Below are 19010 nucleotides of genomic sequence, written 5' to 3'. Positions count from 1 at the left end.
CCCATCACATCTTTGTTATGATGTAAAACGTAGGTATAAGTGTCCATCGCATGTATTTATTCAGCGACCTATGCCAATCGTGAGAGGCGAATCAGGTGGAGATACTTGCCTGACGTATGGTATTGAATCTCTGTTGCAGGCCACAATCAATGAAATATCTGGTCAAAAGTCTTACATAAATTTAGAGACCCGTCATCTTATAGATTCGTGCTGTGTGCGATGTTAAACATCAACCCAACCCAGAAATGATAATTATTATATAACAAGGAAACTGGGATTGAGAACACGAGGATGTCAGTGTTTGAGACGTTCCTTGTGGCATTTAATGAAGTAATATCTATGGCTGCCTTGTTTTTGTAAACTGTAGTATATCACATATGAAGTCTAACAACAGTTTCAACTATGTGAGTGAGTTTAGTTTTACGCCTCTTTTAGCATTATTCCACCAATATCACCTCGAGTGACACAAGAAATGGGCTTCCTACATTGCACCCATGAGGGGAAACAAACCCGGATCTTCAGCGTCACCTTCAGCCAACAGACCGACCCAGCTTCATATGTGTATGAAAGACAAACGCAATATCATAAATAAATAATCCGTTCCTAAGTAATAAAATACAAATAAACAAGGCTAAATTTATTCGTGTTTATACACGACAATGGACAAAACCCTTGAAATCCTATACTCATACATAGCAAGCTAATAATATCATTGTGAATGTAATTACTAAAATAAATGACAAAATCGCAAATTGAAACATGAAATTAAAAACATATATACATGAGAGTTTTTATAGCACAGAAAAGGCAAGCTATAACCCCACAACGTTACTTTCCAGCCACTGCTCCGATATTGCCAATGTTACGTAAACATGCCTGTACAGAAACATAGATAACATTCCTGTCCGTAGATAACATTTCTGTTATCTTGCAAGGCTGGATCGGTACTGGACATATGTCAGATATATATGTCTATCACGGTATTACAAAACTGAGCGCACTCTTAGCAGCCATAATTGTAAACTGCAAGTGGGGAATATACCCTTGATATACACATGACACAAACATAGCATAAACATTGTACCATAAAATAATTTTTTATGTTGGATAATTCAAAGGCAATAATCATTTGGATAATCAATGGAAATATGATCATTCCACTTTCAGGGACATAACGATATAACACCACACGTGTAAATGTAGTTGGTTACACAACATACAGCAGTACAGGCATAAGAACACAAACTGAAGCTTGGAGTAATGTTCTAAAGGACCATATCGTCAGAGGATGAAGAAGTCTATTGCAGACTTCATCCAATGGCTATGGAGACGACAAAGCTGTGAGCTGGTATCTTGCGTATAAATTCCCAGTCTCTTTGGGTTCACCGTCACTCTTGAAACATTTCGCACACATTTGAAAAAATACCGTCTTAGAAGATAACATAAAGCATATTGTTTATCTACAAAATGTAAAAATCATTACATTTTACAATACGAAACAAGACTTCAATGGCAAGTTTCGCCTGTACGTTAAATGCAGTCAGGATGGATCTGGAGGTGATTGTCACATTCCTTAACCACATATACATCTCTGTGCTGACACTGGTGAGTGGGTGAGTGAGTGAGTTAAGATTTATTGTCATATCGGCTATTTCAGCCATATCGTCACTGATACTAATCTTTAATTCTTCACAGATACATGTAAATCATGAAAAGTCCATCAACGAAGAAAGTAGTGAATGAGTTACAATTGATTGTCACATTGACAATATTGTAGCTACACTGTGACTTATAAACTACAGTTATAAATTGACTATAAACAGTATTAAATTATAGAACAACTGTCGACAAAGGACAGTGAAATAACTAGACTATCACAGGAATGAATTTAAGACTAGTCATTAAATTTACATTTTTAAGCAATAAATGACAATGGCTAAAATTGGTCACAGATGACAGTCAACAACTAAATATAGGTCACCATACTAGGGACCTTGGGGACAGTTAAAACAACTAGAGGGACAGTTAAACAACTAGAATATCACAGTTATAGACATAAAACTAGTACGTAAATATGTTAACTATAAACAAAGATAAGGCAAGCTGGCACATACACATTACAGACTATTTATGATGCATCTGTACCGCTGTGATAGTTTTTAGCACATTCTGCCCGTATAGCTGATCAATGAATCGGATGGTTCTTTAGAACCAAGCGTCATCCCCGGCCTCGATCTTATAAAAGCAGCCTCATCCACTACACAAGCTTCAACATGGCGACACCACCTAAGGCCTTACATCAGACCCTCAAGAGCGTGTGGTACAGTTTCCCATCTTGATCAGAACCATCAAGGTAATATCCTACGTGGATGTGATTATAGGCAGTATCATCTCGTCGTACCTGTTGCACCTGTCGTGTTGTATTATACTCCCCACCCTCTGAGCCAGCTGCTCTGAAGGGAAGAAATGATTCAGTGTAGGGGTCAGAGGACCCGTGACAATCAGGGCTGTCTATCTCGCTGTACACAGCTTCTCCATCGCAGGGTCCTGCGTCTAATATAAGCATGTTGCGATCTGTGGCGTTTACATTATTTGACTGTCCAGTCAGCCGGGGTTCACTGGGCCGGGAACATTGAAGTGAACTTGGAGAGTTCACGTAATGACCTCGGTCCGTCTCGTCATCTGCCTTGAAGCAATAAAGACTCTTCCTAAAATACAACAGAAGAGGAGGAAGGAAAGATTATGTAAATGATTACATTTCTGTCATTATTTGATTAAACCCGTTTTCATTAAACCCGTGTAATATATAATTTTAATTCAGTTATATCTGTACCCTCTTTTTCCGGTTGACTAAAGTCAATCATTTGTTTGTCTTGGTATCTAACAATAACTGGGACCAATGTCTATCTTTAAGTTACACTCTTCCAGTTATGAAAATCACAAAACACTTCCCTTCAAAACATTTCCAGGAACTCTCAAAAATGACATCTAAAACTGGCAGAATCTACCTACATATATGAATCACTATCAGGTATTAACAGTATGGTAATGATAATTACTAAAGTCCTCGAAATAGGGTAATGCAATATATACTAGCCACATAAAGAAACTGTGCATTGTCAAAATATTATCCCAGTTGATAAGTACGACAACAATGTTAAAGGTACATGTAAAGATTAACGGAGTGATTATGAGACCATAACAAGTCGGGAGAATTTCAATTGAAAAGTCAATCACAATGACGTCACGAGTCAAACGTCCATGTCACAAGTTCAATAACGGGTACGTCCACCATCGGCATTGAGAACAGCGGTGCATCGACGACGCATAGAGCCTATCAAACATGTAAGGAAGGCTTATGGGATGTCTCTCAAGTTCTGTTGCAAGGGTCAAGGATGCTGTCTGGCAGATGAGGAAGACGGCGTAGACGTCGATCCATCTCGTCCAAAACATGCTCGCCGGTGAATTTGCAGGCCAAGGCAGCAAGTCAACGTTGTGGTGTTAGTTGCAAGAAATCCATAGCAACCCTTGCCGTATGAGGGCGGGCATTGTCCTGTTGGAATGTTAACCCAGGGCCATGACGTTGCAGAAAATGAATTGCCACAGGTCGAAGAATCTGATGCCTGTAGCCCACACAGTTCAGTTGCCCTGAACAATCACCAAAAGAGTTCTTCGGCGTGCTGTTATTCCACCCCAAATCATCACGGAATCACCACAAAAGCGATTCCTCTCCAAGACACAGGCCTGTGCAAAACGTTCTCCCACGCGTCAATAGGCACATTGACGTCCATCACAATGGGAAATGTTAAACCTGGGCTCATCTGTAAAAACAACATTGCTCCACCAAAACAAAGGTCTGCGGACATGATTTCGGTACCACATTCGGCGAGCTTGTCGATGACGCTGTGTCAGGATCGGTCCCATGAAGTCGTGGTATGACCTCCTGATGACGAATACGTTGTCGATCTGTGTTGGCGTGAATACGACGATGCAGCCATCACTGCAGTCTGAAACCTGTGACGAAGATGGGTCACCCTTATCCATTTTGGTGTTGTTACATGTGGACGTCCAGAACATGGACGATCGATGACGTCATTTGTGTTCTGGTAGCGTCTCACCAGTGCAGAAATGGTGTTCCGGTGGCAGTGGAAGTATGCAGCCACTTGTCATTGAGACATTCCCCCACGGACCGTCCCAATGGACACATGACCTTTTGCAGACTTTAGCCTTGGCATGCTATGCGTTTCCATAGACGTTTAATTTTTTGAACGATCGCAAGGGCAGGGGTTGAGCTTTCCAAAGTGACAGTATCGTGTGGCATTCATTTGCTCTGTTTCTCGTTCCCGGAATGCACGTGCAACAACGTATTGCACGTCTCAAGGACGAAACCACTGACGTCACGGAACGTGGCAAGTGTATGCACGTTGGATACATGTCACTAATCTCTGACTTTAAATCCTTATGTGTTTCATAAATTCAGATTAAAAATTTTCATATGTACAGAGTCTTTATGTGCCTAGTATAGTTCTACTTCATAAATATATACACATTGTTACAATTAACGGCCATATTGAAATTTGACAGTCATCTTTGATTTACGGTTCATCTTTTCTTTAAAATTCTCTTTCCACACAGAAACAACTTTGTAAAATCTACGCATCATAATGGACACTTTTTCCTTATACTTAGTAATTTATCTACCCATTACAGTCCTTCCCAACATGCATAGTAAAATATTTGGAGAAGAAATATACTCAACCCCAAAAAGTTACGAAGAAACCCCAACATTCAGTATTTCAGTATTAAACGGATCATAATAAGAAACTAGGAGATAAACATCATGTGTTGGCCAATTTCCGGGTGTTATTGAGTATTTGAAGCACACGAATATATTTGGCCCCGACGGCGTCAGCCGGAGGTTTCAAATGAAATTTTACAGAGGAGAGTGCAGCGAATAGTCTTGCAGTTTCCAGAAATCTAATACCATCTGATCACGTTTTTCAACAAATCGCATTACAGAACACAGTGACCTTTGGTTTACAATGTTAAATACTTTAATAATGAAATTGGGGTGGTCCTTAAATCTTCTAGATAAGTTTAGTTTTAAAACGCACCTCTTAAAGTGCATAGCGGCGATGGTGAGACACAGCATCAACGAAGCCAAGACACTCGCTACCACGCCTTGGTATATGCCTAGAAAAAAATGGGAAAGATTCTACAATACTCCATGGGTACGGATACACACCGGATAGTCGCCAGTTATGGCTAGCATGGGTTGGGGAAGTCCTGTTCTACCCCGGACCTTCGCGGGTCACACACGTAAAGTGATGGAGGAACATACTACATGTAAAGAGGAACAGGTATACTGGGATATTGCTTCACATAAATGAACAAATGACTGTTGGATAGTTTAGGTGATCCTTTTTACGCTGAAGTCTTTCCAAAGGTCATGCATCATTCTGAACCTCTTACTAAATAGCAAAAGAAACGTAGGTTTCGGAAAAAATCTCATGAAAGTAGGTGTTCATGTTTATGTCTTCTATTTTAAAAAGCCAGAGTTGAGTTTCCTCTGCTGTTGAGTACAGCTCGAACTATATATGAAATTTATGGTTTCTTTCATTTCTATCATAGGTGGGTCGATCAGTGAAAGGGACCTGACGTTTTGAATATTGCTGAATGTTAAACATCGTGATCAAATCACAGTTTCTTGAGAAGCCACCAACATACATCTCTTTTTACCATCATCGAAATGGACATGAATATCAATCTCGTAGTTTTCACGATCTTGGGGAGATCTCCTGGGTCCCGTTTCACAAAACTCTCGTAAGGCTAAGATCTCGTAACTTTTCTCGTAGCATTCGTACCTCCTATACTGTTCCATAGGAAGTGGGAATGATACGAGAAAACTTACGAGACCTTAGGCTTACGAGAGTTTTGTGAAAGGGGGCCCTGGTTTGAAACCTGAAGTTTGAATTCACCTCGATCATCTTCTGTATTGTCCGGCTTACTGGACTGACACACAGCTCTGTAGGTGTCCGAGCAGGAATACCAAGCCATGTTCACACGGGAAGAATCTCTACGAATACCAAGGCATCGCTTATCCAAGTAACGTCTGGTCATATTCCGTGGTACGCTATTTCCTGTGAAAATGAAAACGCAAAACATTGCTTAAATGCCGAACGTACCGTGCCTGATGAATCTGAACCTTATTTTACCATCGCATTTTAAAGGCCTTTTAAGTGTTAAGGTAAGGTAATTTTTAGTCATAAATGAAATGAGGTGTTTCACTGTTTGTTCGGGTGACTTTTGTCCAAAACCCACACTATGCAATCATTGACTTCCATTGAGGCTGTTGATCAAATGATTTATCGATCTTGGACAACTGACATTCACCTCGCCTCAATGAAGTTTCGACCTCGACACAAAACTAACATGTTGATAAACAAAGGATATATTTAACGAGCTTCCCTTCTACCATTGTGTGGAAACGGAAGCAAATACAATACATTACAGGAACATAGCGATGCCTACCTTGTGAAGTTACAACGAACACGCGGGATCAGGAGTTTCCGTTATTGGTTTACCTTTCTGTGTTTAATTAAGTGGGGTCTACAGACTGTCTTTTTAACGCGAGCTTAACATTACGTTGTGTCAAATTGTCTAAATGACAAGTAGATGCAAGGAAATTATGTAGACATAAAATAAACACCTCTAACGCACTGAGGACAATTTTAGCTCTTTGCGCATATATTTTCATTTTGAGGAACATGAGCTTAGTCTGAAAGCAATTTAGCATGTCCGAAGCGTATTTAATCATTCTTTGTATTATTATCAGATATCGTCCATCAAATCAGGTATCACTGTTTTCTTTAAGGTTTGTCAAATATCACGTATTTATGTTAACTGACACAATTTATTTTTCATCGAAAGCACAAGATTATCTATGCAAATTGGATATACATGTAACATCAACTGGGCAGTTTTGATTCCTTAAAATGAATTTACACTGTTTTGTGTGGGTTCTAATCCTGCATGGGACTCAACCCAGAAAAAGTACTAGAACTTACATTTGATCACTTCTTATATTGCATTCTGTATTTCTAACTGTCTAATGTAATGAATTTACAGATAATGCATTTTCAGTAGAATTCCCTTTAAAATAATACATGCTACTCTCTCCTCCTATAATTGTGAACACTTCGCCTTGCTCCATCAAATTACTTACCATAAAACTATACTGAACAGAAGACGCAAATCAGTATTTATTTATTTATTTATTTATTTATTTATTTATTTATTTATTTATTTATTTATTTATTTATTTATTTATTTATTTATTTATTTATTTGGGGGAGGGCAAATGTTTAAAAAGTAGACGTAAAAGCGAAATGTTACTTTCATGAGGTTTCGTTTTTCAAAAATTCCGTTTCTTTTGCTGATCAGTATATTTTGCAATTACCATTAATCCATTTGTATTCTTCGAGCCGCTTCAGTCCGATCCAGTATTCATTGTAATACATGACGTCGTACAGAGCTCCTCTATTCGCGTCTGTTACTTTCAGTAATCCACGGGTCTTCCAATCAGCGTCAGGCCATGTTATATTTGTATTACCTACACACACATCTCTATGACACCTCAACCCACCCGGCACACTTGTCTCGCCTGAAAATCGAAATTAGGAAGCAAATCGAAATGATTCATATGGAGCTATGAGTATTGTTGCAATAATGCGAATATATTTATGTTAATGTACTTAGTACAGACAACAACATGGCGTCCAATAGTCACTTTAAAATTAGTTTTGTCAAATGCGCGCTTAATACTAAATGGCTGTTCCTTAAATGTACTAAAAGTACAATATAACAATACTAAGCAACATATTGATACCCAACAGGGACACACGGTACTCACGTGGGAATCGAGTTTTCGGCTACCCCATTACATTAAAACAAAACGCGACATGTATCTATTTAGTATTTGTAAGGTGACAACACATGTTCCCTACCAGGTTATCGCCCCGATTTTCCACGTGAAAATTCCAGAATATCCTAAAACACTCTTCAAAAAATGAAATGCATAGATAATTCAGAGAATACTGAACTGATGTAGCGGCGGTGAAAACAAAACCAACGTACTATTTCGTTTCAAAAAGTCATCTTTGAGTAACTGTAAACAGTTTCAGTTTTCGCTCGTTATGGACCTGCAAAGTTAGTAATTCCACCATGACGACTTTACTTCACATACAACACACGTCACGGTCCACTACCTTACCAGTTCTGACGTTTTTATCTTGCCATGGCCGTCCCCATCACCTCATCTAAATGACGTGCACGCCTCAGATACGTCCGCACCAGTCCATCGTATTGCATGAGTGGGGAAGAATTCCGCAAGAGCGGGCTTCGTTGACTTATCCAGTTTGTGTAGAGACTGTGGCGAGCAGTTATTGCTGCCAATGGGGACCATACAAAGTACGGACTTTGACGCCATTTTGTCAACTCACGCAGAAACGCAACAATACAAATTGTGATATTATGTTGGCAAACTCTTTGTCTATGGACGTGTGAATTTTCACCTTTTTACTACTGAAATCACATGAAATAATTGCTCTTTAACTAATACAATAAATTCTTGCGGAATGACACGCGTTTCCTTTTTTTGAAGAGTGTATTAATTGACATGATGGTTTAATATGAGTGAATATGCCTTCTTAGTTACTGAAAATTTACCAGGGATTAATTGTGCATATAAAGTCCTCCTACAATACTGTATTAAACATGTTGTACGTCCGCGTTTTAACCTGCTGGTTTCGTGTAGGCATAGAATCTCTCTCTGGTGCAGTCGTCATCCAGATGAAGCTGTAGTTTCCTGGTGTTGCCCTTAATCTTCCTCACATAACCGCAGGTTCCACTGTTTGATATAGTTATCGCATCTCCATCCATGGAAAATTAAAGGGATACGATATGATGATCACATATTAAATGATGATATTACAGAGGTGACACATGCTATCAAAATCTAAAGCGAAATAAATCTTCTAGTATCGATGACACTGAAAATATGTTTGATTCCGTTGATCTACTTGGTCCTTTGTATGTTGATTATTTCAATTTGATACAATGCTTGAAGCATGGCTGACTGGCTCTATTAGACCTCTATACAAAGATAAAGGCCAGAAATCAGACTCAAATGCCCGTAGACCTATCACTACTTTAAGCTGTTTTGGAAAGCTTTTCACCAGTATACTGAACAACAGAGTTTACATTTTCTTGGTAATAAACCACATTTTTAACCCCTGCGCAGGCAGGTTTCAGGAAAGAACATTCCACAAATGACAATATATTTGTGTTGAACATGCTTACTCAGATTTTAAAGACCAGTAAAAAAGTTAGACTGTGCGTTCATTGATTTTTCTAAAGCTTTCGAGAATGTATAGAGGATTGGACTTGACAAAAAATAGCTAACAATGAAATTACAGGTAAGTTTTTCACGCTTATAAAAAACATGTATTCAAATTTCAAATCTTGTAAATATTTAAATGATAAGTACTCCGATTATTTTCCATGTTATTTGGGCGTCCGCCTAAGGGAAATCTTTCACTTCTTTTAATTTGTTTATTCTTTAATAACTTTTGAACAATTCAATTTGTTTAATGAACAATTTCTCATTGGTGACATTTGTCAAAGTGTTATGCTAGAGAATGCAAACATATAGTTATGTTTATCATTTATTTTACTTCATTATGCCGACGACACTATTCTGTAATTATTGTAAAATCTGGAAATTAGATTGAAGTAAATCTAAGTAAAGCGAAAGTCTTACTTTTTGGAAGTGGCCCTGCCAAGAATAGAAAACCCAGTTTGTCTTTGAACAGTCTCCAGTTGAAACTGTACATGAGTATACTTACCTTAAAGTGACATTTAGTAGAAATAGGAAATTTAATCTGTCAGTCAAAAACCTTGCATCAAGTGCATCCAAAGCAATATTTTCTCTTCTAAAAGGATCTTGGAATAATAATACCCCATTGGACAGCTTACTTAAGAAATCTGATTTTATGAAAGCCCCAATTCTCCTGTATGGCTGAGAAACTTGGTCATAAGAAAACGTAAACATAATTGAAAAAAACTATTTGAAATTTCTAAAACTGGCCAACGGTTTAAGAAATTCTACTCCAACATTTATGGTATATGGATTTCATCTATACATTGCAGCGACCAAGCGTATTATTCGGTAGAGACATAAACTTAATAATCCTGGAATTCATAATTCAGCAGAAATTATCAAACATGGTACTGGTTAACAATTATTCATATGTACGAAGTATTTTAGAAAATGATTTTGATCCCTGGATGCACCATGTTAAATCTTTATTAGACAAATGTGGCTTAACTTTTGCATTCCATAACCCTGTATGCACACCATGCCAGTGGCTAGTTCACAACTGGGGACTGTATTAAAAGACCACTTCCAACAAAGCTGGAAGGCTGATGTTGAAAATAGCTTCAAGGGATCTTTCTATAAACAATTTATAGACACTCCAACTTTTGAAAACTATCTTTTCTTCCCAGGTTATTTTTACTATCATATTCTGACATACAGATCATGTAATCACAATCTCCCGTTAGAAACTGCAGCTGGTTGCTGGCATGGTATTGCTAGAGAAAACAGAACATGTAAACTTTGCAATTCACCAGTTGGCGATGAATTTCATTACTTATTTAAATGTGAAGTCCTTACAGATATTGGATTGAAATATTTACCAACTCGACATATGTACCTCCCCAATCAACATTGAAAAAATATTCAATAGTACAAATTCAAAAGAAATAAGAAATCTTTCCAAATATCTGCTGGTATTAGATACACTTATAGGCAAAAGATGGTTTCATCTCAATTTACTCACTCTATAGACAGGAAATCATTTAAGTTTTTTTTACAATTATGCCATTACTGTGTTTCACTTCAGACTGTTCTACAAGTCATTTTGACATCTTCGTTTACTTGAATTTAAATGAATTGTATGATTTTTTCTTGTACCACCAAACGTGGATATATGAGAATAAATTGATTTGAAATTAATTGATATGAGTATAAACTGCCTATGTTGAGGACAATAGGCTCAGTTACCAGAAGATGCACGATGTCGGAATACTCTATTAATATATACGACGTGCGTGTTGATCTAAGGTCTATGTGTAACCTACATTGCGATATTGGGTTCCTGAGAGGAAAAGAATGTGATGAGACAATGAACATTGTTGTTGATACCGGAATTTGGCACGTTGTCGTAAACACGCTGAGTATGTAACAGAATGAATAGATAGAGGATATTATGTGAGTGCCCGTGTCATACTATGTTTACGACACGAGCGCCTGAATGTTGGTATTTTCCATAACACAGTATGTTGTGGACACGGATATAATATTCTGTTTATTACTGAAGTCTTTAAATTGAGGAAAATAGATCAAAATCTACTTTCAAACACAGGCTGGCGACCAGCCGTCGTGTAGACCGCAACGTCACAGAAGAACCGTGACGTCATGACATTGTTCATGACGTCACGTTACCATGACAAGTGATATTTTGCCCTAGGGCATCGTATAAAAAATATGAACCCCGATATGCTCGCCCTCGTATGTAATAATACTGTACATGGATAGCATACTTGGACATCGTCCTATAACATAAATGTAATCTTCCTACACATAATGAGTATGACCCATATCTCAAACATTACTATACCATAATAACCTAAAGTGTGCTTCTCACTATATATTAGGTCATCTCTTGTTTTTCCAGAATAACCGCATTGAGGTTTTTGTTTTGCACGGACAGGTTTTACTTTTCGCCAAAAGGACCTCTTCCCAGGTTTTACATTTCGTTAGTAAGACCGATTCCCAGGTTTTACTTTTCCTAACTTTATATGAACATCAACATTCAAATGATACATGAGTGTTTGAAATCAATTGAAAAATATCGTTCAAGCTTAATATCAGAGTGCTAATCTCACATTCGTAGGGAGACGATCTACCTCACGGCCACCGGGCCGACGAAGGTGGTGGGGTTAAATTATCTACTTTAAGTTACTCTCATTAAATTGATTTTACTCGCGCCTTAGTTATTGTTATGTAGCTTCATTAAATGATCATCTGCATTTTGATTACCCATCATTGACCCAATTTAATTACCCACCATCGTGGTCGGGAAATTCCTCGGAGCTCCACCCCTCGGGATTTCCCTCCCCCGCCGGTTTTACATTGTCTAACAAAACCTCGGAGGCGTGTTTTCTCCTATACTTAATAATACGCTTGCAAGTGTATGACAACAGGGCATTGTTTTCTCTAAAAATAGGGACAAAACATTTGTTGAGACAAGTGTGATAAAAAGCACCTCCGGCGTACACCGAAATACGTGTGTCATCCCCACACAGTTCGTTGTAATCTCCTGGACATCGGATCGCTGTGTTTGTCATGTTCTCAATGTTCAGTCTAAGCATACGCTGTCGGCTTCTGTGCCCAAGGCAGTAACAGGATCTTCCCTTCAACGAAATAGGTTGCTTATGGTAAAAACTGAGCTAGTAACAAGATACTGCAACTATCCGAAAGTATGAATTAGATTTTAAAAATCCAGGCAATTATTACCTAACCTGCATAAAGAACGGGAAACACTTTATTCTGAGTAAATTCGATATGTGTATATTACACTGAGCAGAAAAAGAAAATGAAATCTAATGAAATCTCATAAAAGTAAGCGTTCATGTTTATGTCTCCTGGTTGCTTTTCTTTTGCTGTTCAGTTTATAATTGGGTATGTGAATAAAAAAGACTTTGTGGTTGAACTTGTAGTTTCCCTTTGGCTTACAAAAGTTTTTGTTGAAGCTGAAGCCTTCTCAGAACAAACATTTCGAAGAAAATATCACTTGTTGTTTGTTTTTCGAGCATTTTTAGTGTTTGAACTTTGTTCTTTAGGATTGGACTTTGTATACATGTCCAACAAGCCTACACAATATCCATACACATATAAAGAAGGAAACGGATGTAACGCGTACAAGGTTGTCGAACACCCCACTCTCGATTATGGGCGAATTCTGGTGGGAAATTGTGGAACAGACATTCTTACTGATATAAAGCCAGATAAATTCCCTTTCGAATAAATCCAACATTATCAAAATCGGCGTTCTATGTACCGAGTAACTTTGCTTTTAACTCGGGAAGACAACTTTTCCATTTGTACGCTAATAACCTACTAACGAAAATCATCGCCTCTCGGAGAAGAAGTACGATGTGTTTCACTCTATAACACCCGATCGGAGAAAAACATAACATTACCGTAACCGCTAGATATTCCGCTTTCGTTCTACAACCTCTCAAATAAAATAGGTTATTCTTTACCTGCAATACACGACTTTATTGGGAAATTAGCGGTATCGAGTGATCGAGTCCTCAATGTTTGTCCCTCTCCCCCAACAGGCTCGCACCAACACGATATATTCCCACCAGTCAGAGAGCAGCTCGTCGTTGGTGCAAACCTTTTGAGGGTCAAGGACAAACATGGTGGACTCGATCACATTTTGCTGAACTTCTAGAACTGTCATTGTCTGGATTAAGATTTTGTAATCATCTTACTTTAAGTCCAAACAGGCCAGAATTATTCCCACATTTCACATTGCATGTCAGCGGAGAATTGTTGTCGATTGTAGATGGTTTAACGTAACTTCCATACACATCCACCGTGCTGCCCAGTCTCATGTAGTATCTACTGGCGTCCTCTGAAACAATATATATCCATCACTATCATCACTAGCAGCAGCCGCAGCAGCAGTAGTAGCGGTAGAGACAGCAGCAGCAGTAGCAGTAGCAGTAGTAGATGGATATAGGATATGATATAGTTGTATATATATGAGTGGTTGTTGTTGTTGTTGTGGAATGAGCTGGCGTGGTAATAAAACAGCAGGAGTATTATAGTGGTGGTAGTACCAACAGTAGTGGTAGTTGTAGTATTAGCAGTAATGGTTGGGTTGGTAGTAGTACTTGTACTAATAAAAGCAGTAGCAGCAGTAGCAGCATTAGCAGCAGTAGCAGCAGCAGCAGCAGCAGTAGTAGTATATAGCTGTGTGTGTGTATATATATATAGAGAGAGTAGTAGTAGTTGTTGTTGTTGTGGAATCAGCTGGCGTGGTAATAAAACAGCAGGAGTATTATAGTGGTGGTAGTACCAACAGTAGTGGTAGTTGTAGTATTAGCAGTAATGGTTGGGTTGGTAGTAGTACTTGTAGTAATAAAAGCGGTAGAGGCAGCAGTAGCAGCAGCAGCAGCAGCAACAGCAGCAGTAGCAGCAGCAGCAGCAGAAACAGCAGCAGCAGCAGTAGTAGTAGTAGTAGTATATAGTTGTGTGTGTGTATATATAGAGAGAGAGTAGTAGTAGTTGTTGTTGTTGTTGTGGAATGAGCTGGCGTGGTAATAAAACAGCAGGAGTATTATAGTGGTGGTAGTACCAACAGTAGTGGTAGTTGTAGTATTAGCAGTAATGGTTGGGTTGGTAGTAGTACTTGTAGTAATAAAAGCGGTAGAGGCAGCAGTAGCAGCAGTAGCAGCAGTAGCAGCAGCAGAAACAGCAGCAGCAGCAGCAGCAGCAGTAGTAGTAGTAGTAGTAGTAGTAGTATATAGTTGTGTGTGTGTATATATATAGAGAGAGTAGTAGTAGTTGTTGTTGTTGTTGTTGTGGAATGAGCTGGCGTGGTAATAAAACAGCAGGAGTATTATAGTGGTGGTAGTACCAACAGTAGTGGTAGTTGTAGTATTAGCAGTAATGGTTGGGTTGGTAGTAGTACTTGTAGTAATAAAAGCGGTAGAGGCAGCAGTAGCAGCAGTAGCAGCAGTAGCAGTAGCAGCAGCAGCAGCAGCAGCAGCAGCAGTAGTAGTAGTAGTAGTAGTAGTAGTATATAGTTGTGTGTGTGTATATATATAGAGAGAGTAGTAGTAGTTGTTGTTGTTGTTGTTGTGGAATGAGCTGGCGTGGTAATAAAACAGCAGGAGTATTATAGTGGTGGTAGTACCAACAGTAGTGGTAGTTGTAGTATTAGCAGTAATGGTTGGGTTGGTAGTAGTACTTGTACTAATAAAAGCGGTAGAGGCAGCAGTAGCAGCAGTAGCAGCAGCAGCAGCAGCAACAGCAGCAGCAGCAGCAGTAGTAGTAGTAGTAGTAGTATATAGTTGTGTGTGTGTATATATATAGAGAGAGTAGTAGTAGTTGTTGTTGTTGTGGAATGAGCTGGCGTGGTAATAAAACAGCAGGAGTGTTATAGTGGTGGTAGTACCAACAGTAGTGGTAGTTGTAGTATTAGCAGTAATGGTTGGGTTGGTAGTAGTACTTGTAGTAATAAAAGCGGTAGAGGCAGCAGTAGCAGCAGCAGCAGCAGCAACAGCAGCAGCAGCAGCAGTAGTAGTAGTAGTAGTAGTATATAGTTGTGTGTGTGTATATATATAGAGAGAGTAGTAGTTGTTGTTGTTGTTGTTGTGGAATGAGCTGGCGTGGTAATAAAACAACAGGAGTATTATAGTGGTGGTAGTACCAACAGTAGTGGTAGTTGTAGTATTAGCAGTAATGGTTGGGTTGGTAGTAGTACTTGTAGTAATAAAAGCGGTAGAGGCAGCAGTAGCAGCAGTAGCAGCAGCAGCAGCAACAGCAGCAGTAGTAGTAGTAGTAGTAGTAGTATATAGTTGTGTGTGTGTATATATAGAGAGAGAGTAGTAGTAGTTGTTGTTGTAGAATGAGCTGGCGTGGTAATAAAACAGCAGGAGTATTATAGTGGTGGTAGTACCAACAGTAGTGGTAGTTGTAGTATTAGCAGTAACCGCGGCGTTAGTAGTTGGAGTAGTAGAAGCGATATAGGCAGCAACAGCAGCAGTAGTAGTAGTAGAAGCGGAAAAGACAGCAGCAGCAGCAGCAGTAGTAGTAGTAGTAGTAGCAGCAGCAACAGTAGTAGTAGTAGTAGTAGTCGTCGTCGTAGTAGTAGTAGTAGTAGCAGTAGAAGCTAAAGTAATCGTAATAATCAGGATGAAAATAAGGGTGTGGTGGTAGTTGCAAAGGTAGTGGAAGCTGCAATGGTAGCAGCAATAGCAACAGAAGCAGTAGCAGTAGTAATAGTAGTAGCAGCCGCAGCAGCAGCAGTAGTAGTAGTAGTACTAGTAGTAGTAGTACCAGTAGTAGTAGTAGCTAAAGTAATCGTAATAATCAGGATGATAATGAGGGTGTGGTGGTAGTTGCAAAGGTAGTGGAAGCTGCAATGGTAGCAGCAACAGCAACAGAAGCCGTAGCAGTAGTAATAGTAGTAGTAGCAGCAGCAGCAGCAGCAGTAGTAGTAGTAGTAGTAGTTAATTAGTAATTACAACGGTGTGGTGGTGATAACGGTGATGGTTGCGGTGTTTGAAGTGGTTTTGGTTGTGGTTGCATTTCACCCGTTTTACCTGTCCATATTAAGGACGAATACTGAAAGCCGCCAACCCAGTACACCTTGTTCTCATCCAGTAGGTTTGTCAGATCATCAAGGCTACTTGACTTCTGAGGTACAAACAAGTGCCCGCCTGATCTGGTACAAACGGTATTGGCTGCGACCCACCAGGAACTTGTATTTTCCGTTTTGTAACTGACATACGAGTCATCTTCCGTCGTAACAAGCCAGTGGGCTGAATGAAAAGATTGAACGCATTTGGCAGTCAACTGCTGTCTATTGAAGATACGAATGGAGTCAGGAGATTGTCTGTGACCAGTGTGACTTTGATTGCCGTCAAAAACTAGGCATGAGAGATCTGAAATAACGTGCTCTTTAGAAACTGAATTGTAAACTATCGGGCTAAAGAAACGTTTTCATTTTGAAAGAACTCAAATTATCAAAAAAATCAAATTCAGCTGCAATAACCATCACGTGATTGCACATCGTCCTAACGCAACAATGAGTTTTTCATTTGGAAACAAGGAATGCAACGGGTGCTTTTCAGCCATTTTGTTCAAATATGGCTTGCTTATTTTCCAGACAAGAAAATTAAAAGTATATGAAACAAATTCAAATGGGTTGTCAGACATGTATTATATTAAAGAGCCACCAAAAGATTTGCTCCATCAACTTTGCGACAACGAATGCGGGCAGTGATCGGAATAGGAGCTTCCCACGCACGTTTCAGGAAATGATTGGCTGTCATCGTCACCAGACTTACATCAGGCAGACCTCGGTCACAACGCACCATAAGGACAAGTATCTGCATAAAATCTTGACGGTGACGTCAGCAGCTGCGTATGGCATGTGTTTTCAAGTAAGCCGATACAGAGCCAGGCGACTGCAGTCTCAGAGCAACACGGGTTTAGAAGCATTTCCGGGGACAGCAGTTGACAGCCGAACATCGCCAACGGAGACTTAGATTCGCCAACAACGCCATCGTCTTGCCTTGGTTATCGCGCAAACCTTACATGTCACCCACTCGAATCTCTGGGGAGCCTTGGATAACCACATTCGTAAACGACTACAGCCTCCAGTAGACCGCCAACAACTTGCTCGACTTCTGCAAGAGGAAAGACAGCGCATCCCTCGTGACGACGTCAGACGTCTGACCCGGTACGTTCCTCAGTGGGTGTATGATTGCTTTAGAGGAAGGTCAAACTTGTTATCAGTGTGAACTGGTTTCCCGACACAGACAGGAATATCGCTGCTATGTCCATGGAAATGAACTTTGATTTTGACATTCACGCCTACATCAACGATTGTGATGTTAAAACCGAAAGTTTCATTGCTGCGTTTCTATAACTTGACACGTTATTCTTAAAAATACATTTTGTTTTTATGGATCTCTATTTTGAGTTTTGTCACAATCGGGGTTTAATCTATGGTAGTGTTTCTTTAGCCCGTCTCTCGTCAATGAAACACTGTGACGATAAATATTAACTCACTCTTTAGCCCGTCGGTTTGCATTCCTAAACTTGAAACATCAGAACTATAGATAACATTTCCTAACCTTTTACCTACTTAGTGTAATCAATAAGTAATAAAATGTCACAGCGAATATTTCTCTTCGACAAAGCGAATCGCTCAACTGAAGTCACATTATATGTATCGAGTGATTATAACGTTGTATAATAGAAATTGTAGCTATTACTGTATCACGCTAGTATCATTTGTTAGAACCATCATAAATCTTGATCTCGACACATTAATTAAGAAATGTAATGCTTTGCATTAACTCTATCACTTCCATTATTTCAAATCGAGATAATTTCATATATATTATTGCATCTTAGAAACCAAAAACTAATAACGTTAACATTCAACAACGAATTCGGAGAGAAAAGACTACACTGTACAATTGAACTGTCCGGAAAATTTAAAACTGAAATTACTGCAAGACATCTTTTATCATCACCAGATCAGAAGCTGATTTATGAACTGTGAAATAACAAATGTATACTTACAGGATATTTCAAATCCTGCTCCACAAAACGCTGCACACCACAGCAACATCCATGCTAAGGCGACTACCATCATGACAAGCCTCTCAAAACATGTCCGCATGTTTCTCGGATGAAACTGAAAGCTGTCATGCCGATTTCTCATTTAATATGCCATCCGGGTTGTGCATGTACGTCATAACTCACTTCAATGTGGAATTCCTCTATAACATTGTGTTTGTAAACACTTTTTTATTGCATACACCAAACATACACCAAGATCACTCACACACAATTGCACGCACACCCATTTAAAACTACATCGATAAATTCTTTGAAGAATCCAATTTAAAAAAAACATATCCAGATTAAGAATTCTATTTATCTTTCATACTTGTATTGATATCACAAATTTCAGATAAAACAGACATTCTGCGATCCTTGACGTAACAAAACAGAGATTAATCAGTGAGTTTGATCCCCTGCTGATTAACCAGTTAGCTCCCTCGATGCATATTAAATTTCTTACACTAACGAAATTTACATACATGGCTTGTACAAACACATTTTGAAGATA

At 39.0% G+C, this 19010-nt stretch overlaps 1 protein-coding gene across 1 annotated transcript; it reads right to left on the bottom strand.

Annotated features, from left to right (window-relative positions):
- Positions 1-622: 622 nt before the first annotated feature.
- On the bottom strand, positions 623-18583 carry LOC137294036 (uncharacterized). The gene is made up of 9 exons (XM_067824959.1): positions 18458-18583; positions 16465-16683; positions 13624-13766; positions 12390-12537; positions 8799-8930; positions 7460-7663; positions 5979-6140; positions 5115-5193; positions 623-2708 (listed from the first exon to the last, which is right to left on the bottom strand). Exons 1-9 carry the CDS (start codon positions 18555-18557, stop codon positions 2300-2302), a joined length of 1596 nt encoding a protein of 531 aa, XP_067681060.1. The 5' UTR covers positions 18558-18583; the 3' UTR covers positions 623-2299.
- Between the last annotated feature and the right edge of the window lie 427 nt (positions 18584-19010).

Source organism: Haliotis asinina, chromosome 8 (assembly GCF_037392515.1).
Source record: "Haliotis asinina isolate JCU_RB_2024 chromosome 8, JCU_Hal_asi_v2, whole genome shotgun sequence".
In the NCBI taxonomy this organism is placed as follows: domain Eukaryota; kingdom Metazoa; phylum Mollusca; class Gastropoda; order Lepetellida; family Haliotidae; genus Haliotis; species Haliotis asinina.
Note: the sequence above shows the minus strand (reverse complement) of the source record. Positions and strands in the feature narration are given on the sequence as shown.

Excerpts from the sequence above, each read along its gene's own strand:
- LOC137294036 (XM_067824959.1), bottom strand. The coding sequence starts at position 18,557 with ATGCGGACATGTTTTGAGAGGCTTGTCATGATGGTAGTCGCCTTAGCA. Across the intron at positions 5,194-5,978 it reads CAATACAGAAGATGATCGAG|GCATATACCAAGGCGTGGTA; the intron begins GTGAATTCAAAC and ends ATTTTTTTCTAG. Across the intron at positions 2,709-5,114 it reads GCCGCTATGCACTTTAAGAG|GAAGAGTCTTTATTGCTTCA; the intron begins GTGCGTTTTAAA and ends GTTGTATTTTAG.